Genomic DNA, 26,091 nt, shown 5'->3' with positions numbered 1-26,091 from the left:
TAGAGTAAATCTATGACTGTTGAGTGGCCATTAGACTAACTCTGTGACTGTTGGGTGGTAATCAATGTAACTCTGAGACTGTGGAGTGGTCATCAAGGTAACTGTGACTGTTGAATGGCCATTAGGGTAACTCTGTGACTGTTGAATGGCCACTAGACTAACTCTGTGACTGTTGAGAGGTCACCAGAGTAGCTCTGTTACTTTTGCATAGTAATTATGAACTTGTCTTATATGAGAAGGATCTTTAAGGTACATCCGATGAAGGAGGTAGTTGTATTAACAGTTTGCACGAGTTTACAGCTAAAAGAGTTAATTCATCCTTTAAGTATGAACATTTTGTTATTTTTTACATGCATGCGGAAGACCCTGATTTATTGGCTTTAGTTTTTTGGACCAGATGACACCTGAAAACCCCAAGCTGCCACCATGTCAGATGATTAAAAAGCCATCCACTCAAGCAGTGCTGTTCAACTTTTTCTTTGCCCAAGGCACACATATTATTTTGCCAAAATCTCAAGGCATTATCCAAACAAGTAACCTCTTGAACGTGTGTTACAGTTGCTTTTGTTGATGTATAGTTGTAGTAATGTTTTATTGAATTTTCCACAATATAACTAGACTTGCCTCAAGGCACACCCGTTTGCCATGTCTTACCATTCAGGAACCAGTGCCAGAAAACAGAGACACGAAGTTACTGTTGCTAAGTGCACCTTGATTGTCTATAACCTTGGTGTTAAATTTGTGAATATTCTACAATTGGATGTATGGGATATTTAGTCGTGCCTCAATGTTTAAGGACTGGAGAACGAGAGACAGCTGGAAAATTAGTCTAGCTGGAGTTTAACTTGAGGTCAGTGGTTTTTTAACATGCTGCTACACAGAGGAGACAGATAGAACCAACTTTCAATTAGCCCAGGTAAGTCCGCTTTAACCACAAAGCTCTGGGCCTGTGGAGTTTGGATGTATTGTAGCTGAAGCTCAAAAACTGCAGAAAAGTTGGAAACCACAGAGGGCAGATTAAATGTAGACTGCATAGAGAGGTTGAGGGCTTTTGCTTCCACAAGTTCCTGCTGTAATTGGCCAAGTGGGGTTCAGGGCGCTAGCGTGTTAGCAGCAGATGGAGTCAATGTCCTTGTACTCAACTACTAGCCAGATCTCATGTTTTATACATACCCACCTTGTACCCAGCTGATTACATGCACAATGTGAGGTATGCATGCAACATTGAAAACAAAAGAAACCAATTAGAATAGCCCTAACCCGAAATCTAAACAGGACATTTACATTGAATAGGCATAAGATTGCCCCATTTGGCTGTGTTTTTACATTGCTACTTCTAAATGTATAAAATCAAAAAAAAAAGTCAGCAGAATCAATTCAAAATGGGCCAAAACAACACAGAAGTTATATTTCGACACAGAAATAGCTGCCACTTGTCACTTGCAGAGATTTTCTTGTGCCTCCCAGTTGTGTTGCACTCCATTGCTTGTTGGAACATAATCCTTTAACTGGCTTTGCACTGCTATCACAATAGCAGAAACCTCTGATTTCTGTTAAGCTGCTGTCTCTCACACTCATGCAAATGAGACTTTTAAACAGTTACTGTAGCCATCTAAAAATAGCTTGTACTGTAATGTCCAGAATCACCATAAATGCTTAATGTCTTTCTATTTTAGTCATACCTTTTCTCTCCTTAATTCACCCATTCTTTGTTTCTTCTCTTCCTTAAACCTGCCCCCCTTTCGTCCTCTTCTCCCACTTTTCTGGTTTTCTCCTCTATGTAATGCTTGCTTTTGCAGGAAGGTTTGGCCACAAGCTGTTCTGCTGACTCAACATTTGTTCCTTCATAGTTTACCTCCTTCAGTCCCTCTCTGCTATCCTTCTATCTCATCCTTGCTCCTTCTGCGCTCTCACCCTCCATTCGTTCGATCAGTACCACCAGTGAATTTTTAAACCCTGTTCTCTGCTTTTGTTCTGTTCCCACCTCTCCTTCTCTCATCTCATTTCTTTTAGATATCTGCCTCTCAGTGGCCATACATTAGCTAGGTACAGAGCTGTCCCTTCTAAAATTAGAGGGTGTCCTGGGTTATTATCATACTATGACTGGGCAGATCTGGCCAATGTCCAGAAGCAAGCAATCAACATTATGATGGCAGCATGGGGAGGTTACATATTTACTGTTCAACACCACTGTGTCCACCCTGCCTGAGCTGGTTCAGATTCAGACCAATTAATGGACATTATTTCTTTTATATAGCTCAGAATTATGAAGATTATTATGTTTTAGTGCTATTTTTCCCTTTCAGTGCTTATTTCAATAACTCGACCTTTGCATTGGACAGTAGATGGTGCTCTGAAAGATACTCACAATAGCAGATAAAAGCCAATAAAGGAAAAAATGATTTATTAGGATGAACAAGACTGGATTTTTGCTGATATTCATTATGCTGATGATTCTAAATTTATTTGAACTGATACAGTTATCAGCACCAGTACATATACTTCAATGTAGTTCAGACCTAGACCTTCAGATTAACAAAGAAAAATACCTCAGTTGATTTTGGCCCATCAGTCGAGCATTAAATCCACAAAGTTATAAGCAAATGAAATGAAAATTAACCTCCCCGTTAACTTGGGTACATTTACATTTGCTTTAATGTTGAATAATGTACTCTGTCCCTTTTCAAATGAATACATGAAATTAAAATTAAAAGGATGAATGCTATTATTTAAAAATAACACATGATTGTAAATATTGGCAGAAATTTTCTCATCTGCCAGCACTGATAATTAACTTTATAAGCAAATATCTCAAATCAGTAATGTTGTAAGGTATCTGTATCGACTTTTTGCATCCAACATCACATAATTTGTTCCCTCCAGTCCTGCCTCTACCTTGATACCAGTGCTATATAAACACGGCTGTTGCTAAATTGCCCCCTGGTAATCAGTGTAGTGCACAGTTTGTCCACGGAAAGTTTGTAAGTTAGAAAGCTTGAGATGTCAGAAATTGCTTCTCATAAATCATTATCTGAAGTGTAAAACAAAGCCTTCTCATATCAATGTCTTATCTGTAAAAGAAGCTCTAACTGGGCTAACGCTAATGCTAGCAAACCTCAGCGTTAGAGGTTAAAATGTAAACCATGTTTACTAGTACTTTAACTGAATGAGATGTTGGAAATAAAAGTGCTGCTGAGTACTTGCGAATGCCTCTTAGTGTAGTCTGATTAGCATATTGTGACATTTTAATGACAATAACTAGACGGCAATCAAGGCTTTTGTTCACTCTGAGATTACTGCTTATGTACGGAGAAAGTTCTTTCAATCTGTTGTTCACAAGTTTCTTTGTTGTTGTTTTTTGTTTTGTTTTTTTGAGCGCCTTTGAGGTGACTCAGCTCATTTGACAGAGTTACTGACAGTTATGTCAAGAAGGCCTATTCTATTATGTTACTCTCTCTTAGTTTTATTTCTCCCAAATACACCTGGAACGTAACTGTCAGCTGAAATGCATAGTAGTCGATGCTTGCACTTGTATTGCACAATGTGGTGAGTGATGCCATAAAAGTGACAGGTCTGTTAAATGTCTGCAGGTATCAGTGTGAATTAAGTACACTGTAAAATTGAGAAATAATCAAGTAACAAGCTTCACAGCTTTTTTGACTTGTTTGATGTAACATGCTCATGAAAATATGTTGAATTGGCAAGATTTTTTTAATGGATATATATATATATTTCAGTTGGCTTAACTAAAAAAGTTGTGCCAACTTTTTAAGTTGAGTCTATTTAAGGAACTCGATATGTGTTGTCTAACTACACTGAAAAACCAAAGTTATCTTAGTGCAACTTGTTGATTTGAATCTAATAAACTTAATTTAATTGCTTGATACAAATTGAAACATTTTCTAAGAAAGTCCACATTTTTTCAACATAGTTAAATGACCACATACTTAATAATTTTTTCCCTCAACATGAATAAACAATCTGATTGAAGCTCAGTCTCTCAGTCTCTCAGTCTTCTCAGTCACACGCTGAGGTTTTGTCACATAGAAATATTACCAAATAGGTATCAGCATCTGTGTTGTATCCGTCTATCTCTTTGTCTAACAAAAAAACAATATTGAAACTCTAAATATATCCCTCTAGCATTCCTAACTTGGTGATGTCCAATTTATTTTAGACACACAACCATTGCAATCCTTTTTTGCAGCATCTTCCCACCCTCCGAGAACAGGCCTCATTTTTCACCTGCATTTGGAGTGCTGCAACGTTGAACTGTTCACCTCAGCAAATGGCCATTGTCAAGAATGTCATCTAGATGAATCTTAGGGACAGGGGGCTGTAATAGATGTTTGTGTGTGACTCTCTCTGTGTTTATCGCAGTGCTTTTCCTAAGGTGAGTGTGTGGGAGCTGAGGCAGCGACAAACACTCAGCAGGCCCATCGCAGTTTAATTGTTTGCCTGCATAATAAATCAAATGTGTCAAGGGAGATTATTTATACAAGGACTGTGTTAAACAAATGAATCACCAGTTTGCTCAGCTCTTGTTTTTTTTTTTCTTGTGTCGCTCTGCGTTCGGTGCCTCTCGGTATGATTGCATGACAGTCCTCGTGTGTTTTCTCCATGTGTGACTGATATTCATGAGGGAGCATGGCTTCCCTGCGCTCTCTGTCATTGATGTATTCGATGCTACTCGAATGCTGTGGCAGAGGGAGGGAAGAGGAAAAACAAATTAACATAAATAGGTCTTAGATCTGCTTTACAGCCACAATGTGTAAACCTCTAAAAGTCAAGACCTATGCCTAGAGATCTTTCTAAGCTTGCATTGTGCACCAGCATCTTTCTTGGATGCCAGTCATTGTTCCTGCTGTTGCTAAGCGACAACTGAAAACCCATTTAAAGCACTTTCTTTCTCAAGTTGAGATGTTTTCAAATTTCACTGACCAGTGTGCTGCTCAGCAAAAAATAAATAGATAAATAAAAATGCCCTTGACTGACCCTCTCTGGCCAGTTTTCTTCACCATCCAAACCCAGAAAACCATATCAGCATTGTAAAAAAAAAGTCCCTGTGGACACAAACAGGATATGCCTTCATTTTTACTAGGCTGTTTTGTTGATCTGAGGGAGAACATTTTCAGACGTATGCTTTATAGCATAAACTGTTAGAAAGTAAGTGGCTGTGATGCATCAGACACAGGGGTGTGCCCAGACTTTTTTTAGGGGACCTAACAAGGTAATGACTAATGCAGAGGTGGTGAAATAAAGTTTGCATACTCTAATGTCCAGATGTTACACACTGAATCATTTCTTCCCTTTTCTAATGTAGGTAAAAACTAAAAGTGGGGTAGAACTATGCTCTAAAGCTTGAGTTTCCATTTTCAGTTATGAATTTGGCTTCCCCCAATCATAAGGACAACCAAGAAGGCCATAGAGTTCAGTCAATTACCATGCTCCATGTCATGCTTTGCTCATTTTTTCCGTAGGTTTTGTCGTGCATTTTAAATGGCGCTCCCTTTCTTTACAGCACTCCACTCCACCCCTCCTACCAAACAGCTCTCACTTTAATTTAAGTGAGGAGCAGAGAGAACTGCAGCTCATGCATGCTCAAAAGGTAAAAAGACCTCAGTCATATTGAACCACTTTGGTTTTTTGGAGTCAGACTGGGAACCACACAAAATACCTTTCAGAATTTGTTACAGGGTTGTTGCTGCCCCTCAAGATAACTTTACAGATTTGTTTAATTGTTTGAAATTCACTTATAAATGCAGACATTGTCAAATCAGTGTGCAATTATGTTTTAAACCTTTGATCAGACTTGATAAACTGATGTTACTGATGATGTTGATTTAGACTGAGAAGGAAACCACATCAGACCACGTCTACAAATAGCGACAGGTTGGGAGACAGGCTCATTTTGTCATTCACAGCTTCTCCTCTTGGCTTTATCTGACAATCTTTATGCTGTTTTAAATGCCTGTGAAATCTGCACTCTGCTTTGGTGTGACCCTAATGCTAACGGCTAATGCTAGCAGCTACTGCTGCTTTGTATCCCGGTAATAGTTTGTCGTTAGAATGACTACTTATGTGACTTAAAAGATATGTTGTGTTTGAGTTGTCTCCTTCCTTTGGGATCTTTGTAGAAGGGATGCACCGATCCACTTTTTTTTGTTCCGATCAGATTCCGATAAATATGTGCCTAACAAATTCATTAGACCACCCTAACCCTAACCAAAGTTTATGCCACAGCTGCCCTAAATTAACAGCATTGGTGATTACCAAAATCATTTTTTATGTTTCTGCAGTGGTTAATACACCCATATGTAGAAGCTTTTCAACCAAAATGATATTTTTAACGCTAAAATATAATTATTATTGTTATCCATGAATTTTCAAATTTACTGATGTACAAAAAACCTGAAAAATAATAAAGCACATTAATATTTCTTGATTAATATGTCAAATTATAGTTATTTACTTGCATTCCTGAAGAGAAAAATTAGTTTTAGTGGTTGAATGTTATGCTTGATTCATTTCTGACTTCTCAGAAAAGCCCAGTGAGCTGGCTCAAATTTGGGTGAATTCAGTTTGAAATCCCTCATTCCTGTTTCACTGAAAATGAAAGAGTCCGCATTAAAGCACTTTATGATGCTGGATGGTTTCTGAGTCAAATATGACAGGTGTTCTAATAAATTTGTGAAGCACTGTATTTATTATGATTATATGATTACATGATAGCTTATTAGAGAGCCTAGGGTAAAACTTGTGAAAGTTGTTGTTTGTACCCCTCCCATTTTGATCTCTGCCGCCGGCGTGTACATGGGCGTGACCCTTCATATGACGTAATCGCACACACTTGCTAGCCTGTTCCAAATGTGTGTTCAAGAATTGCCAGGGAGGACTCTGGCCTTGCCTCCAAGGGTCCTGACTTGTGATGATCCTTCCCACGAAGGAAGGATCCTGCACTTTGAGAAACAGCTTCTGTGTTGCACAGGCTTCTTCTTCTTCTTCTCTTGGGTTTAATGTCGGATCATGTACCGCAGCGCCACTTACTGTTTTGGAAGGTGAGCCTTGTCAAGTAAATTAACCCTTTTATTGTTGGTGGATTTCATCAGTTAATATTTTAGTATCAGATATTGAAATTATTGTGCATCCTCGATTAGCAGTCATGATTTTGTTTTCCTGCTGTGCACATTATGATATTGTTGATATCCATAGAATTGTTAACTGTTGCTCCAAACTTGTGTTACTCTATAAACGCGTTTGTAACCCACATAATTGGCCTGCTTAGTTATAGCCAAAATCAAAATCATAGTTATTTTCATAGATGATGTCCAAGCTGTAACTAGACTGGCTGTAGCTCCAGCTAATGGGCATTCTTGTCTGGATCTACTGCTATGATACTGCTATGAAGTCAAGTGCACTGGAAGAGAAGTGCATCTGGTGGTATTTGAACTGAGAAACTGTAGATGCAAATGCATGGGCGGGATGTACTGTATACATTCTTAAAGGAGTCAAATATAAATTTATTCAAATCCATAAAAAAGAGGCTAGTTTATCTAAGCCTGTTGCTGTAAATCTTATTAAGTTACTCTGAATCTCCACTCTGCCTCTGACTAGGACGGTGTTGTGATTTGTCTTTGGTGGCTAATCAGACCAGAGCCCATGCCACCCCATTCCATCTCCTGGAAACACCCCTGGTCAGTGCAACAATGTGAAGTTAAAATAAATGATTTGTGTGAAGAATTTATCTAAAAAACTTCCCAAAGCTGTTATAAGAACAAGAGGCCTTTAGAACATCATTGAAAGTGCAAAGTCAGGGTTGAGCGACAGAAATGCTTACTTAAGGTAGTCAGAGCTAAGTGCCTGGTAATAGCATGAGAGCAGGACATGGTGCAGGTCTGGATCATGATCTTGTAGACACAGCTCTCTCAACAGCGTTTAAATTTGATGTAAACAGCTGTGGGGCAGGTGATGGCTGACATGGGAGCGCTCAGCCAGGTTGAGGTCAAGGTGGGGTGCAGCATTATGGATGATTTGTAGGGTGACACTTGCAAATGGGAGCTGAGTTATGCGTGAGCTGAGGTGAGCCCTTTCTCCTTTCTGGGCACAGGGGGAGGGGCTGTTGATTTTCTAGGTGTATTATCATCACCTTTTTCGTGATTTATTGTTGTGGAGGTTTTTTAATTTCCTCTCTCTTGCTCCTTGTTTTACTTTTTTGTTATTTTACTTTGCATTTCCTTCTCTCTTTTCTTGTATTCTGCCTCCTGAATTCCATCGCCTCATGGCTGCCTTTGCAGAGCAGCCTGTTCCCCGTGGCACCACCTCCCTCCCAGGCAGAGTGATGTATGAGTGGCTGGCTTTGACGTCACTCCGGGCCGAACGTCACAGCAACTCTGTGCTCCCAGGCTTGCTCTCTCTGCTGCTTTCTCTCTTATTCCTTTCTGCTCTTTATCCCCCATTCATCACCTGTTCCCTCTTCTTTTTTTCCTCTTTAACCTTGTATTCCTGCGTGAAATCTCTCCTTTAGTACCATTTCCTTTCTCTGCATCCATTTCTTTTTCATCATTTTGTCCACCCCTCATGAGCTTTCTATTCTTGGGCCTGCTTTCATTTGTCTATTTATTCCTCTTGCAGACATACAAATACACAGAGGCATGACATGTTTGAGGTAAGCAGACAAGCATAAAAGCCAGTCCTCCTCTCATGTGAAACACAGGCTCATCCCTATTCAATTACACTTATCAAGATCAACTCTATTCCTGGATGCTGCAGTTTCATAAAACCTGCAGTCTGTTCCCCAGTGTACCCAGCCAATTTTCTCTATGACAACTTTTGCTTCGCCAGATGCCCAGTGACTCACCTTTTATTTGTTTGGAAAGTTGCCTGTGGCTCTGACAAAAATAAATATAAGAAGAGGAGGAGCACACAAAGTGAATTATCAGTCAACTTTGACTTCAAGAATAGCGGGATAAAATTTCATCAAGCTTCAGAAGACGTGAAGCTGACCCACTTTCAGCTTTTTTCCCTGCTCTCAGTTATTCTCTCCCTGTCTTCTTGTCTCACTGAGATCGCTGCCCGCGGTCAGTCTGTCCGCTTTTCAGTTGCTGTGCAGCTCCGGGCTCTGAAAGAGACCTCTCTCTTGGTTAAAATGGAATGAGAAATGCTCTTGTCAGCAGCTGTGACACATTTCCTTACGGAGCCTGTCCCGTGTGGATGGGGCAGAGGCACTGCAGAGTAACTTTGGGTCATGTTTGTTAAAACGCTGGAAAAGATTCGACTACACAGAGATGTCGAGGAACTTTTCTTGTAAATTGAGGCGAGTGGTTTTAAGATTTCAGTAAGGTCAGGGAAAGATTTTATATCGTTATTCTGGCTTTTAAATCACTGAAATGACTCTAGTCATGTTTTTAGAGAGAACTTTTCAATCTCCTTGTGACCACTAATCTCAATTTTCTTTTTTTTTGTTTTTTTTTTAACCAGGGCCTACCTCTGCATGAAAACATAAAAAAGCAATTGTAGCACATGAAACTTTTAGAAAATGTAGAGCAAACTGCAGATGAAATCTGTTTCATGCCTATTTAATTTGGTTAAATATTTATAAAAATGTATGCTCATGTTTATAGCCCTCACGGTATGTATTTGTCAATTCCCTTTACATATTTTTCTAAATGTTTTGTCCTACATCCTCAAAAATCCATGACAGGCAAACAACCAGCAGATATTGGAGTTCTGTTATTTCCCATCCCACCGTGAAATCGAAGTAAACACACATACACACACTCACGCTGCCAGAGGAGACATGTATTTTTATGGAAAACTCATTTTGACACAGCAGTGGTAAATAGCTACCTCGTGCTGCAGGTTTACGAAAACAAATGTACAAGCTTTTATGCGCTGCATGGGTAAAGATTGAATTACCACCAGATACTGGGAGCAGGAGAAAGGGCAGTTGAATAAATAACACGGACAGAGAGTTACTTTTCTGATGGAGAGGCTCTCTTACTGGTCATGGATGGAGAGGAAGCATGCATGGACGGTGTAACTGGAATCAAGGCCGACATTTCACTCTTCCATAATGTTTAAGTCTGCAATTTAAACATTGTTTACAAATACTGGCCACTTTATTAGGTACACCTTAATTGTACTGGGTTGGACCTCATTTTTACTACAAAACTGCCTTCATTCCTTGAATGAAGAAAAAAGTCTTTTCATGAACAGAAGACTATTTAGGCACACATCAGTCCACTCAAACACCCAGCAGGCACTATACAGGGTAGGTTGTCCAGGTGAGCCTCCCTACACTCCCGTCCAAGGTGACCTTTACCTTTTTCATTATCAGTGTAATCCTGACAGACAGAAACAGGGAAGAGCATCAGCATTTCTAATTCTCACTCAGACAGATCTTCAACAGAGTATGCTGAGTATTTCTCCCTCCATTCTCCTTAATAAGCTTCTGTCATCATTTATGGTGTAAATTTCTTTATATGAGTAAAATCAAGCTAAATTTTACTTTATTCAGCTGAAATCTCCTAGACTCCTTAGTTATGATTTATCTGTTACAGCCTCTTACCTGTCTGTCTCTGTTTCTTGCTGCCTCCATGAACCGTATTTAAAGTTTTAATGTTCCTATTGTCTTTTATGTCTGTTCATTATCAATAAGCAGCAATGCAGAGATTCCTATATTAATTTGTTCCCCATAAACATATGATATTAAGGGAATTATTAACCAAATAATATTTTAACATTGCGCACACCTATGGCTCACGCGGGCGACAGAGAGACAAACACAGCTGGAGCGCACACACACACAAACAGCACTGACGCTGATCCTCCGTGGAGAGGAGCGTTAATGCAGGAGAAAAGACTTTAGGTATTCTGAAACTTTTGCCATCAACAGGCTGAAGTCTGAAGTCTGCAATCTGCACAACCAACATGTTAGCGTGCTTTTCAAAGTAGGTGTGTGCATGAGCATTGCGTTTGTGTGTCATACGCAGCATGAACGAGGATGAGGAAGAGAGGTTGGTGCTGCGTAAAAGGCACACTAACTGTCAAAGAGAAGGGGAGGAAAGGGAAAAAGAGTGACGGGGGGACAAGAGATCATGATGGAAAAATTAAACACTGAAGGTTGTGCACAAGTCCCACATCACGAGTCCGAGTCGAGTTGTGAGTCTTCTGCGCATGAGTCCAAGTCAAGTCTCAAGTCACTAAGTGCGACTCAAGTCCAAGTCGCGGACTCGAGTCCCCATCACTGGTGTGTGCTTTTGTCAGCATGAAAGGCAGGATTGACCCATACTCTTTTCTTATGCCACATTCTGAACATATATATTGTTGGGTGTCTTTCCATCCCATCTTCAGCTAGACTTAAAAAAACATATTGCAATGCCAAACACCTCCTTTAAGGTTGTTTTATGCACACATTTTTTTAGTGTGCATCACAAAATATGTGTAGTAACCCAACCAAATAACCTCCTAAAGAGCATTTAGACATGCTCTTGTCTTTTACTTTAACATATGTAAATATACTCTGGTAATATCAGGCAAGCCTTTACCACATGTCAGTTAAAGGCAGTGAAACTCAGTCCATGGTTTTTGTCTTTGCAAATGTCTTTCTGCATTAGAGCCAAGTCTTCTCCCGTTGGATTGAATGTCTTGTTGTCGCCTGCTGCATTTGTACGATAATTATTATTCCAACATTCACTTGAAACGTGAACAAAAGCCTGTGACTGTCTTTGTAGGTTTGATCACGTCTGTGTTGGTGTGTATGGGCGCTTCATGATAATGTGCTTGTGGGATGACTGCCAGTCTTCAGAGAGGAGGCAATATGAGCAGTTTAAAAAGCACAACCTTAAGTCCCCCCACCCCCTCTCTTTTTTCTGAGGCCCTGCAGGAGTTAGTTGCCAGGCAACATTAGGAAAGAGTTTTCAAATTAATTTATTTTGAGTTAGGCTGACTGTACTGTCGCCGGGACCAAAGCATTCTGGCTGCAGCACAGGTAGTGTCGAGTGTGTGAAGGTTACATGAGGATGAGGAGGCTGAACAGCTCTCACTGCACACACTACCAAAGATTTATGGGAAAAATAGGACGATTTTTGTTTGTTTAAATACTAAAATTCATCAGGCATCTAAGTTTATGTTGTTACTTAAATAAGGATTACATATTTTTACTTTATTGTCATTATTTAACTTTCATATTAGATATTTTTCTAGTCATAAAGTACAGATATATTGGGAAATACTTTGTTTAATCTCAAGTGTTGAACAAGAATTAGGCAACAGCAGTTAATTGAGATTTCCCAGCATATCTTAGGGCTGATTTATGCTGATCCAGATCATCCCATGTGATGTTTGTTTACAAGCTAACACCTCTGCTACTTTCAGGAGGGTCAGAGCGGTTGCTACTGAACATTAGAAATTTCCAGCTTTTAAAGCAAAGCCATCACAGTGGCAGAGGCTACTGACTCAGATGTTTTATAAAAGAAGATATTGATCATCATTGACTCTGTGTTGCCCTTAAGGTGTTTAGGTCTGCTCGATATCCCTCTGGGGTTTTACTGGCAGAAATCCAGTGAGGGTGGTATTTCTCCTGGTCGGGGCAGCAGCGGCTCAGAGCTGCAGTGCTTTAATTTCCTGCTCAGGAGGAGGAGGGCAGAGCTTAATCCACCTGAAGAGTTGTGGGGCAGCTTTTCAGGCTACTGATACCTGATTATGGGGTACACAGTATGTACTCTGCAGTGATTTAAGAACTGTCAGCTTTTGTGACAAATCCAGCTGGATTAAGGACCATGAGACTCAGAGAGTGTGGTGTTTATTCCTGAAATACAAGGCTCAGAATCTCCTGAGTTATTTACAGCACCGATTCAATATTTTTGGAGTAATTACTTCAAATAGCTGCTTATTTACACATTTAAGTGACACAAAGCGGATGCATTTGGTGTCTTTGTCTAGCCATTCAGTGGATTAAACTACAAAAATAACTCAATTATTGCTTCACCAGAATTCCTTCTGTGTCTTAATGAGCCTGAATACTTGAAAATATTTCTCCTTAATTCTATCTTTGCCAATCAGTGTTGATCAATGTCAGTGACTAAATAACTGGATGTTGTCACTATAATGTCACCAGATTGTTCATGAAATCAACCAAAAGGGTCGATATGCATTACCTTGTTGACTGTAGGGCTCTTAATTCGACCAGATAATTACAAATCTTACACAGCTTTAAACGAGAAACTGAGGCTGCACTGTATGAATTTACCAAAATAGATGAATTGGCCTGTTGTGCATCTACTTTTATACAATCTCATTTATGGGGGGTATCGTTGGTTGGTTTGGGTACCGGCAGGTAGAAGACTGCAAGTTTAAAACATGTGTGGTTTGGCTTTGGAAACATCGTTATTACTTTTTAGGAATAGCCGATGGTTTGGAAATGTTTTTTTTTTTTTTTTTTCCTTCTAACAGCAGCTGTTTTATTATCTGAAACAGTACTGGTTAAAGGTTCTGTGAGGAACTTGTGTTAACCTTGTGGACGAAGTGGTACCTTTTATCTCTTGTTGGTGCATGTGCATGTAAAACATCGAAACCTGCTTTGTTTTTACACTCAGATTGACCACTTATTGAGAATCTTATAGTCCCTTTAAAGTGATTAAAAAAGTACCTGTATTTAAGGTTTGTTGTATGACAGGCCACTGAGTTATGAACAAATTTTAGTCCTGAAAACTATCTCTAAGTTTATGAAATTAAGCTAATGGTGTGGGCATGTTGACTGAATGCGCCAAAACTGAACCCACTCACGGCAAATACAATCCTTTCAAATAAAATAAATGCTACAACCTGACTAGAGGAATCATCAGTCTGCTGTGCTGCTATGTTACAACTCTCTTTTTTAAGCCAGCAGAGAAACGATCACATTTATGCCATGACTGGCAGACAGTTTAGAGCTAAAAAGTCTCAGTTTCATTTTCTCATTTGGTATTTAGGCCTTTATTTATAATTAACATTGAAGGCCTTTATTCTGACGGACTTGCCAGGAATAGTCGGTGTTTATCATTGGATATTTACCCAACTTTAGCACCACAACGCTAAAAGACATGAATGATGGAACTGTTGCTGCTTGTAGAGAGACAGTCACAGTCTGTTTTTCTTTTGATTCTCCAGGACTCAAGACAAGTGAAGTAAGAATTAAATTACACCTCCAGTGGATAAGAAGTTTGTTCCTGCTGCATCTGGTTCAAGTGAAAAGTAGGGAATATAGCCTGCTCCCTGACCTTACAGTGAATTTTGTCCAGAACGCTGCTGCATGGCTCTGTGCAAGAGAAAAAGACAGAAGCTAGGGGTTTAATTTACTGTTTTCTGGCACAAATTTCCCTGTTATGATACTTTCAATGACCAGGCCACTATAGCTGATAGATTTGGGAAATTTATCACACAATGAACAAAAGCACAGCATGTAGCTGGCATGTAGGGGGGGGAAATCCCCATAGTGACTGGTGACGTGGTGGGATCGCTTATATTTGCCCTATCCAAATTAAACCAAGCCACGAAAAGAAATGAAAACACTTCCTAGTGTGTTAAGACACATGTTTTGGATTTCACTTAACAGAGACTTCAAGTTTGCTAAGCACTCTGTCTGGCACATACCGCACACTGATTTCCTGCTTTGAGAGTAGACTTTGGAATATTTTTTACTTATGATCTGTTTAGCCCTCTTGAATGTGTGCTACTGACCAGCATTATACAACCTAGTTGCAGCTTAACACCAAAACAATATCCATAAGACACTTAGTACAGTGTTTCCCACAGAATGACCCTGTATTTGTTAGATAGGCATTGGCCATCACTCTGTACATTGAAGTTTTTTTGTTTTTTATCTTTTAACAGTATTCTTCAACAGTATGTTGTATAAAAACATTAAAAGAGCAGCACTCATGGCACATGAGCTGAATGTCTGAAGGCTTACTGTTGATGAGGTAGGGTATCAGCCATCAAACTTGAGTATTGATGGTATCAGTAGCAAGAAGCTGTGGAAGCTCTAACAATTTGAAACATAAGAGTGGATGATTTTCTAGTGCATGCAGATGGGAATTACATTTAGTTTTTTTTTCTTTTAAGTGGTCAGAAAACATACTTGGGGGGCCTGGAAATATACCTGGTTGGTCCAGCTTAGTGTCCTCTATTTTTGGGAGTAGATATTCTGCATCTTCTCTACAGTCTTCATTCCAGGCTTTGACCTGAAAGTTGAGCAGCATAAATGCAAAGCATTTAGCCCATTTGTACCAGGTAAAGTGTAGAATGGAACTGTGCAGTTTGTCCATGTTTTCACCTTTTGGCATACAAATGGCTGGCGGCGTGCTAACTTGTTTGCAAGGTCAACTGGAAGAAGTTCCATTGTAACTAGCTAAAAGGGGGCATACTGTCTGCCATGTACTGTAGCAGAGTCAGACAAGCGCCCATTAATAAATCAGTTTTCCTGCTGTGCATGTATACTGGGAATAGGATAGAAATGCACCAGAAGGAGTGTGAAGCAAGCGCACCTAAAACTTTTCTCTTACCCGAAACTGCTCCTCTTGTTGCACTCCTCAGTGGATCTGAGAACATGTGGCTTATGCTGTTTTCCATGACCATTTGTTGCTCACAGTGGTAGTAGTGGTGCATGTAATCCGCCATTATTGTTGGCTGGGCTTGACATTAACATTTCAGGAAAGATGGGTTTGGTTGTACACACAGAGACAAATACACTGTATACAGATTTGTTCACTCTGGGTTTTAAAAAGTGGCATTTTTGGGCTCCCCCAATGCTAGACTCAATGTGGACTGCCCCTAAAATGCCCCATAAACCTGCAAAAAGGAAGCAGAGTTGAAGTAATATTATCAACAGATGCATCAGCAAAAATGATCTCTTTTATTTACTCAAAGCAAGATCATGAAAACATTAATCACAGCAGGACGACCAATCTATTGCATTGCACATTGGACAGATGAAAGGATTTGGACCACAAGATGAGACTTTTGAGAAGGAATGGAATTACATATTATGTCTGTTTACTAAAATACAAGCCTGTAGTTGTTGTGTATTGATGGCATAATATGCAGAGGATAAGTTGGAGGCTTTTGGCCGTGGAGAAGCACAGTGTGTGGTGTTTCAGGCTTTGTTAATGTGGTGGCTTTATTCATTGGGATGGCTACAGCACACCTCAGGAATGATTACATGCATTAGAGCTTAATAAATTACACCAGGGCCCGTCTGGGGACTGAAGGCACAGTTTGCTCTGAGTGAGAGGAGGACTTGATTATTGCTGTTTGAATTAGATTTTTAGGGGGGCTCTGCTTATTCTCCTGCCACTGCTGGTGTCATTCCTAACATGTGATGCTGTTTTTCCAGCCTAATGCTTTATTAAAGGAATTTCTTATTTGCTGTCAACACGCTCCCTATGTAAATGCATGAATGATCCTCCTATGGTGAGATTAATCTGTATTCATAAGCAGCTGTGTGTTTTAGTTGGATACCTCTGCAGGCAATTTACAGTAGCTGGTCACATGCAGGAGCACATAACCTCCTCCTTCACACACACACTAATGATCAGTGTAGTCCTTTCTCCAGGGTGTTACGCCTCTGTGTGCCCTCTGCATGAAAAACTGTCACCCCCTCCACTTTAGTCCAGGGAATCATGGCTGGAGTGAAAGGATATCATCAGTGAACTCACCCATTCACTCTGCAGAAGAGAGGAAGATTGTTATTCTCTCTCCATCCACCTTTTCCCTCTTCTCTTCCATTCTTTCTGCTGGTTTTCTCTCCTCTCCTCTTCTAGCCTACATCTTTTATCACAGGTGTCCATCTCTGTTTAACCGTATCCTTGCTCTTCCTTCCCCGCTATTATTTTCTCATCTGCTCACATAGTATCCACCTCTTCTCTGCTGATTCATTTTCTATATGTTTAAATGTCCAAACCCTCCTGCCCTCTCCCTCTGTCCTTTCTTTTTTCTCCTCCTCAGTCCTGCTACAGATTTCTTCTTTCCCTGCAGCATGGTGCAGCAATCTTCACCTCTTTTTTTTACTTTTTATAGATCTCCATATCCCCTGCTGTTTACTCTTTCCTTCTATTCTATAGAACTGCAATAATCTTTGCCAATCAGTATTTCTAAGTCACCATGAGTACTAAGATTACATATACAGTTAGTTAAGTGCTCTTATTTTAAAAGTAAATCCTCTGGAAATCAAAAACCTTAAGCTCTTTTACAATTACGTTGAGGGCACTTGAAGAGGTGTATATAATTACAAGGTGTCCAGAAAAGTATGTTTCACATGCATGTGCATGGTTAGGAAGGTGAAGTCCTGCAGCACATTAAGTCTCTATAGGTCGCCCATAAAGATTTTTTTTTTTTTTTTTTCTGCAAGCAGAGACCAGATATCAGATGTGGTGATCTTCTCGTTTGTTGTTATGGAGGAAATAACCATGGAAAGCTGTAGTGCTTGTTCTGTTATTGCAGTGTGTTAAAGAAAGAAACCTCATGCATGTGCTGGGTGAGTACTTTGGGAGCGCTTTGCAACATTAAAGCAACAATATGTAACTTTTCCACCTTAAATAGTAGTTTCAAAGTCTATATGACAGTACAAAGATGTCCAAAAGAGAGAATGTTGTCCATCCTATTCCCACAGAGTGCCCTGGCTGCTTGCTTTAAGTACTATGTTTTCAAATTATTTGCTAATATGAACTGAAGCCAATGATAATGGAAAAATGAAATCAATTGTTTGGACAATTGTCCAGTGAGGTCGGCAGAGATGATGGTTACAGAGCAGGAGAAAGTCAGTACAACAAACAAGGCAGCACCAGGGGAAGGATATTGGGAATGCAAGCAGGGCACGGATAAGATGGACATGACACATGAGGTCTACAAGAAATGCTACATAAAAATAAAATACTGCAGAAATACAACAAACATGAGGGCAAGACTAATGCTAAAGCAGCTTGACAGTTGAAAAAATGGTATAGACCGCAATATATCCCAATGTATGGTATTGCAATTCTCACTGTATTGCAAAATGTTTAAAATCGCATTAATATCGAATTGTGACCTAAGTATCAAGATAATATTGTATCAGGGGCCACTAGTGATTTCCACCCCTAAAAGGTATCAAAAATGGGTTAAGAGTGGCAAAAATGCCTCAAAATAGCTGTATAAAGTAGTGAAAATGGGTTTAAAGTTTAAAAAAATGGGTAAGAGTTGAAAAAATGTTGAAAAATGGCTGGATAATGCAGTGAAAAGGGGTTAAAGAGTGGCAAAAATGGGTTAAGTTAAACTCAGTGATTTTTGCTGGACGCCTAGTCACATCAAACAGAAGTTATATCATTTTGCTTTTAAGATACTGTCAGTGAATATCAGCAAGCTAAGCTATACCAGCTAAGCAGCTGTCTACATTAATGCTGTTTTCAATTTTAATCCTAACTGAGGCATTTTTTCACTTTCAGACCCCTTCATTAACATTAGCACAACGTTTAGCACACAGTGTAACTATTAGACTTTGTTTTGTTATTTTCTGTTTGCATGTAAAGAACAAGTAAAATATTTAATCAGACTAATGTTAACATATTTTTCTCTGTTACAGTACTTGTTTTCCAGGATTTCCCCTCCCCAGTTGTATTTGTTGAATTTGTATTCTTCCAAACGATAGCACTTCTGTCTGCAGTGAATTCATAGCCATATATAAAGGCTGCATCAATTGCTGACCCTTAGTGCTTTTGCTGTGCTTCAGCTTTCAAAATTCCTAGAAATCATAGCTTGTATTTGTAACAGGATTCTATGAATTCATTTATCTCTAAAGGAGCTGAATGATGCTGGGAAATTTCATGGTTATGTGTCTCATTGTGACCCTGCCAGGCAAGTATAGCCCTTATTAAAAAAATAAAATCCCTGTGGTAGAAGAACTGGTGAATTTCATGGTGGTTCTGGTCTTTGCCAAATAATAAATCATGGTGTCACACCACTTAAAACTCTCACAACATAACCCAAACCCCAGCAGGATACACATGGATGCTATTGTAGTCAAAAGAGCTGCTTATGCCAAACAAACGTACTGAAAAAGCAGCACTATCACTGAACAGTTAAGAAATGAAGGGAACTGAATACTCAGAGCATGCACTAGTCTGACCTGTTGAATGAAAACTCCCTGTGCTGGTACTATACATTCCTTGACAGAGGATCTCTCAGGTTTGGTCGTCCTGGTGTGGAGTGTTACTGTCAGCACGAGAGCGGAGCGGCCGTCATTCAGTTACAGTTCCTCATCAACGAGGTAGGTCACACAAACGCCGTCCATTGTTACACCACTGAATCCAGTTTTCACCAGTGCTGTTGTACTTCCAAAGGCGGGCTGTAGAAACTGTCCGTTATTATTCTTCCTTAGTGTTCAACCGGAGAGTAGAGTAAAAAAGTCCACTGTGCTGAATGTCGTTAAATAAGACTTAAGGGCTGATTCATGAATGCTCATCCCGGTAATCACATTTCACGCCTTAAAAATTTTCAAAAAGTAGTTCCCTCTGTGTGCTGTTGTTGAGGAGTGCATGAATGATCACATTGGTTGTGTGAAAGTTACTCAGCACCCTTATCTGCTTTTCCCTCCGGTCGTACATCACTCACTGTTTTATTCCATCAAGGCGAGCTTTTCTCTGCCTTATATTCCTCAAATCCAAGGGTAGAGTCAATCACTGGGCCAAATTCCTCTCTCATTATTTTGGGTAGGCAATGATCCTCAATACTTCTGAGAGCTGTGTTCCAAGCATAGCGTATCTGAAAGTGTCAAGTTTCTAAAGTTTGCAATGGCATGCTCCGTCAGATTGTTCTTTGGTGGGTATTTCCACTTTGACCTGATCTAGATTTAAAGAGAGTTTGCTATTTTAAGACAATACTTCATGACTTCTGTGGGCTTCTTTTAAACGCTGACCTCTGCAAATCTAAATTTCATATTTGATTGAATTTAAAAAGGGCATTGATACCCAACCAGGTCCCTTTACAGGGGAAGGTACACATGTGGCTAGACACAATGCAAGTATAGGAACTCAGTATGCCTCTGATAACCAATGCAATACTGTTATTAGTGCAGGGTGTGCCTTTAATACTGATAGCAATACTTAAATCTGTACAATATCACCTTCTTTATTGGTAACTCTAATATTGTAGGCCTAAAAAACAAAGCCAGTACTATTATTTGGACTGAGTATGCCTTCAAAACCAACACCAGTATTCACACTGATATCTGTGATCACAGCTCCAATATGGATATTGATGAACTGTACTGAGCATGCCGTCAATATCATTGACAGTATAATAATATCTCTATCCCTTAAGCTTTTCACTACCAATATTGACACTGGTACCTGCGCTACATAGTCCCCCAATTCCACTGTCAATGCTAGTATCTAAGAGCATGACTCTATGTTAAATTCTGTGCATAGTGCCATCAAATCTGGAATATACAGGTGCAAGTCAATAAATTAGAGCAGTGGTTCTCAACTGGTCTAACCCCAGGACCCACCAATATCTTTGATGACACAGACTTCACAGACTTTTGGCACCATTTTTTTTTCCAGACACAGAGTCGTGACCCACTGAAAACTGCTCCGCAACCCACTTTTGGGTCCCGACCCACCAGTTGAGAACCACTGAATTAGAGTATCAAGTAAAAGTGTATTTTTCCCATATTTTTCTTAAAATCCTAGATCCATCATACAAAGTAAATATTCCAAGACTTTTTTTTTTTTTTTGAATATTGTGGAAAAATACAGTTTGCAAATGTTTCCCTTAGCCTTTATTCTCTCACTCTGGTTCAGTACACACAACCACAATTATGGGGAAGACTGCTGACTTAAATGTCTAAAGGAAATCATTGACATCCGCCACAAGGACGGTTTGCCACAGAAGGTCACTGCTGAAAGTGCAGGTTGTTTTTCAGAGGCTGTATCAAAGCATATTCATGGGAAGCTGAGTGGGAGGAAAAAGTCAGGTAAGAAAAGGTGCAAAAGAAACAGGGATGAGCTCAACCGTCTAAGAACTGTCCAACAAAGCAGATTCAAGTATGTAGCGGACCTTCACAAAGAGTCGCCTGAGGCTGGAGTCAAAGTATGGAAAGCCACCACACAGACAGGTCCAGAAAATGGGCTACAAGTGTAACTGGACTGTTGCTCAGTGGTCCAAAGTCCTGTTTTCAGATGAAACGAAGGACCCAGAGTCTGGAGGAAGATCAGAAGGGCACAGGGCCCAAGGTGCTTGAAGTCCAGTGTTTTCAGATTCCACAGTCAGTGATGGTTTAGGGTGCCATGCCATTTGCTGCTTCAATCTGATTGGCCTCCCCAAAATCCTTAAAATGATTGGCCATTTACCTTGGCAGCCATCAACTAGCCATTTAAGCATACCAATCACTGAGCATATCCAAGCCAACATTAGATTGGTTTACTAAGATTAATATGAAGGTGAGATACAGTCTATAAAAGTGGCCCCACCATCCTTATATATCTCTGTATGTAGCCTCCAGTGGAAAAGTTTGGACACCCCTTCCTTAAATGTTTGATAAGTAATTGCAACTTTATGACACAAGCTTTCAAAACTGATATTGACAGCCTCACTGAGCATGACTCCAGTACCATTGTGGATTATGTTCTCTGTACAAGACATAGATACTGAATAAACTTTAAGTACTAGTATCACTACTATTAGTAGTTTTGATAGCATGAGTGGATTCTCAGGCTACATTTTATAATTAAGAGTTTTATGTATTTCCCCTTCTAAAAATGCCTTTTATTTCTTACATTTCAAACACTCCTCATCAAGTACAAACTGTATCCTTTAAATTGGCCGGTCTATATGTCATCTTGTCTTCTGCTGGCAATGAACACATAGGCAACAATTAAAATCTTTGGCATACTATCAAGCATCAACTGATGGGCTAGAAACATGTCATGAGTGCGCTCAGCAAAAATGGTTTGATTTACTTCATATTTATGCAGTATTTCATGCTAGGTCGTGTGTGCTAGCTGTATGTGTGTGTCTCTGGTGTGTGTGTGTGTCAGCGTCAGTGTGACTGTGACTCAGCAGCTCAAACAAACCCCTCAGGGAGATGAAGACGATTTTTATTGCCTCCTACATGCACACGTACACGCGTATACATCCCATGAATCATCCTCGTTACCTGGGAGAAAGCTGCCGGATTTGAAGCGTCCAGGGAAAGCAGTCTGACTCATGCATGTCATGCTCACAGAGAGAGAATATGCAGTCTGTAGATCAGCCTTTTTCCCTGTTTGTTCAACTTTGAGCATTAAATTGTCCCTTGTGTTTTTTCTGTTTGTCAGGGAGCACTGGTGAGTGCTCTGGCTGACGACAGCATTCACCTGTGGAACCTGAGACAGAAGAGACCAGCCATCCTCCACTCCCTCAAATTCAACAGAGAGAGGTGAGCAGTGCAAGCATAACCCTCTAATTTGTATTCAAACCTTCATTTCAATCAAGACTTATATTTATCATTTGCAAGAAGGTGTAATTCAAAAGTTATTTACTTTAATTTTACAGTGAAGATTTAAGTTTTTTAAATATATTAAACTTCAAGCCTTGACTTGATTAGTATGCAGACTGCAAGCAAAGGGGCAACTGCTGGCCTGGCTCCCAGTGGCAACTGGCAACCTATGCTGAGAAACGATGCCAATGCTTTAGTGCAAAAAACTGCAGTTCCTTGACTGTCCACTTGAAGCTGGCTGCAAAAGCACCAGAAATCTTCTACAAACCCCATTTCAAATTGGCAACTTTGAAAGCAAAAATAAACATGTCTACAGTCTGTTTTTTGTAAAGATTTGCATTATGCATAGTTAGGGGCATGGCTGATAGGACTGCAAGCAGGCACGGTGTAGTAGTTTATCATGAAGCTTTCAAGACCTGCCTGCAGGATCACATCTTCATCTGTAACTCAGTTGATCTGAAGTTAGTGATGATGACCAGAGTTTCCACTAGACTTTTTTTTGGTCTCTGGCCAAAATAACCAGCAGTACTCAAGATTGTCTGCCATTTAGACCAACCACTACACATTAGCTTTAGAAAGCTTTTTGTGAACATTAAACTGCATTTAATAGCATTAAAACGTTTCTCTTTCTGAACCTGACCCGAGACAGTAGAAACAGAACTGATAGTAAACCCAGAGTAATTGTTCCCTGTTATTTCTGCCTTTTTGTTTATACATACTATATGTGACCAGGCCGGGGAAATGACTGCAGACAGACATTCTTTGCTTTCTTTGTGTAAGTTGCTTAAACAAGCATAATGAAAATTGTGAGCTCTTCCTTACGTACATGCAATCAGTCCTATAGTATACACCTACATTTAACACCTAATCAGCAGCAGCATTTAGCCTCACATTAGCACAGTTAGTCTAAGTTTGCCCATTAGCACATTAGTTGCTACCATAATTTAGCAGCTAACAATAACATCCTCCACTGATAAAACCAACAAATAGTCCCAACAAATAACTAACCAGAGCTCCACTAACCAGATACCACCTTGAAACTCTGCATTACTAATGAATATTGAGTCTTACCATCAGTTGTCCAATACAAGTCCTCATAAACTGATGATCTCAACTGTAACCACAACTAAAACAGTAAAATCCAATTATTGTGATTTTGTTGGTGTAGTCCTGAAGAGAGACAAAAGCGTCCACTGTGGATAGTTCAGTACAGTCCTCCTCCTATAGATGGCTCTTTCCACACTGCTGCTGTTAATTAGCAAGGACGCCCCAAGTAGGCACTCTGAGCTTTGGGGAAGAGGGATGGCATCATCCCTGACAATTCATGCCTTTCTGCATGTGTTTAATACAGTTCCGCTTTGTCAGGGAATGGGACATTGACAGATTTACCAACTCAAGAAAGTCCACTACAAATCTCTACTCAGCTTGGCCGCTGCATTGGTGTTTATGCTGCTCTGCTTTCTGCAGTTCCCTTTGTTTTGGCCTCTGTATTAACTGAAGTGTTGGCTAACTTAAAACACTTCCATATTGTCAATTTCTCTACATAGTTTTCAGTACCTCTAAACTAAATACTCAAAGCATTGAGTCTTTAGTACTTGAGTATACAACTTGGGACACGCTGAATTTTTTACATTTGTGGGTTTAAGAGGAGCTAGCAATTTTAAGCTTAGTTAAACACCATGCTGGCTATGCCTCCATATCAAGCTAGCTTGAACTTCATTGGGGCTGACAGCTTCCTTTTGATTGGTCGAGTGTTTGATCAAAAAGCTTTTGTTCGACCAAGCTCACCCTGGTCGGCGAGTTGCGCCGACCAGGGTGAGCTTGAAGAGAAGGAGGGTACCTCAGGAGGTAGGACATGCCATTAAAAAAGAACGACTCAAATAGTGGAAAAAGCATCAAAGTCCTATGCTATGTTGTTGTACTTGTAGGTGAGTTTCCTGAATTTTTACTGATACATCAGTTAAATCAGTTAAATCTGACTTTAAACAGAAGATTTGAGTTTCGTGTTAGTGTGAAAGCACTACACGTGCTGATTTTTCCACCACCACTCCTCCTCCTCTCTTTCTCCCCTCCTCACTGAAGCCTTCACACTCACTCTGGTGCTCTCATGAACTGTGTCTGAGCGGGGCCAGTGTCACAGTTTGCTGCCTGTGTTAACCGTCAGTTTTCCTCTGACTCTCATACTGTATGCAAACAGACGGCTTTTCATTTGGGAAATGTGTCTGCGCGCTGGCAAAGCTGTGCACAGGGCAATGGAGGTGACAGAGAGGCTGACTCTCTCTCTCTCTCTCTCTCTCTCTCTGTTTTGGTCTCTGTTGGTCTGTAACTGACGCTCATTATTTGGGTCACTTATTCTGCCTTTGAGGCTTTTCCAGCACTGGGGCACAGGTGTGAACCTACCCCAACACCTGAAGGTTCATAGGAGCAGGTTGTTGCACACACACACACAAACAAACATACAACCACATAACACACAGAAACACATACACTAGGGGTGTAAAGGTGTGTGTATTTGTACTGATTCGGTATGGGCCTGTCAGTACAGTACAGATGTGCCGAATGGATACATGTAGAACGAAGCTCACATACAGACAGAAAACCAGAGCGCAACTCACTGTCACACTGTCCTGGCAACCACACAACTACAGCAAATGACAGCAACAGCCTGAATATTCCCAGATAAAAGTGTCCTGTTTAAGAACACTTTGTTGCCCAGTAAAATACAACAGTGGACAACGACAACAACACTAGCGCTGACATTATTCAGCAGCGGTGTTGCTGACAGCACGTCATCCAGCAGACCAATCAAAGCATTTTAAAAAGCACCACTTAAACAAGAACGTCACTGTGTTGAGGAGGAACAATAAAGTCTCACCAGCTGGTTATGAATTTCCTATTGTTTAAGATCGTTTATATAATAACACTGGTGCTCTGGCTCTGTTAAGCAAATTCATTCTACTTTCAACTGTCAGCCTCGGAGGAGGGGGAGAGGGGACTCCATCATGTCTGCAGCTGAGTCATAGTTAAAGTTATCTTCAGATTTCACACGGCTCTGTCCTCTTTATCCGCCAAGATGGGCTGTGAAAAGTTCTCCCAAACTTTGTAGTAGGTCCCATTGGTTAAAAAGTAATCCAGTGCTGAAGTCTGTGTTGAAATAGGCAGAACAGACGTTAATTAGCATACTGAACAAGCTAACTTACAGTTGTATGATGATGCGTTAAGGTTAGCTGGGAAATAAATATGTCTAGATATTAATTAGAATAACCTAGTAATTAAAAAACGTATTTATTAATATTTTTAATCATTGAAGAACTTTTGGAAGGAAGTTGCTGCGTTATTCATAATTTAAATGTAATTTATTTAACCTATTTATTGTAATACAATTTAATTTAAAAAAAAAAAATTGCTTTAATTACCGTACCAAAAACGCACCAAACCGTGACTTCAAAACCAAGGTATGTACCGAACCAAAATTTTTCTGTACCGTTACACCCCTAATATACACTGCTGATTGAAATCGTAGGAGAGTCTGTAAAGTTAAAATGATTGAGACTGAGAAATGCAAATGTACATTAATAATATATATAAATTCTTCATATTTA

General features: G+C 39.9%; 1 protein-coding gene across 4 annotated transcripts in view; it reads left to right on the top strand.

Annotated features, from left to right (window-relative positions):
* The window catches only part of stxbp5a (syntaxin binding protein 5a (tomosyn)), a 171,195-nt gene that overhangs the window by 41,395 nt on the left and 103,709 nt on the right, over positions 1-26,091 (top strand). For all 4 annotated transcript variants that reach the window (XM_041805184.1, XM_041805185.1, XM_041805186.1 and 1 more), the window contains 2 exons: positions 19,198-19,279; positions 22,329-22,429. In XM_041805184.1, the coding sequence (XP_041661118.1) occupies positions 19,198-19,279; positions 22,329-22,429 (183 nt within the window). The remainder of the gene's footprint in view (positions 1-19,197; positions 19,280-22,328; positions 22,430-26,091) is intronic.

The sequence above is a fragment of the Cheilinus undulatus genome, linkage group 14 (genome assembly GCF_018320785.1).
Source record: "Cheilinus undulatus linkage group 14, ASM1832078v1, whole genome shotgun sequence".
Taxonomy (NCBI): Eukaryota; Metazoa; Chordata; class Actinopteri; order Labriformes; family Labridae; genus Cheilinus; species Cheilinus undulatus.
The sequence above is the reverse complement of the archived record's forward strand: the minus strand, read 5'-3'. Positions and strand labels throughout refer to the sequence as shown.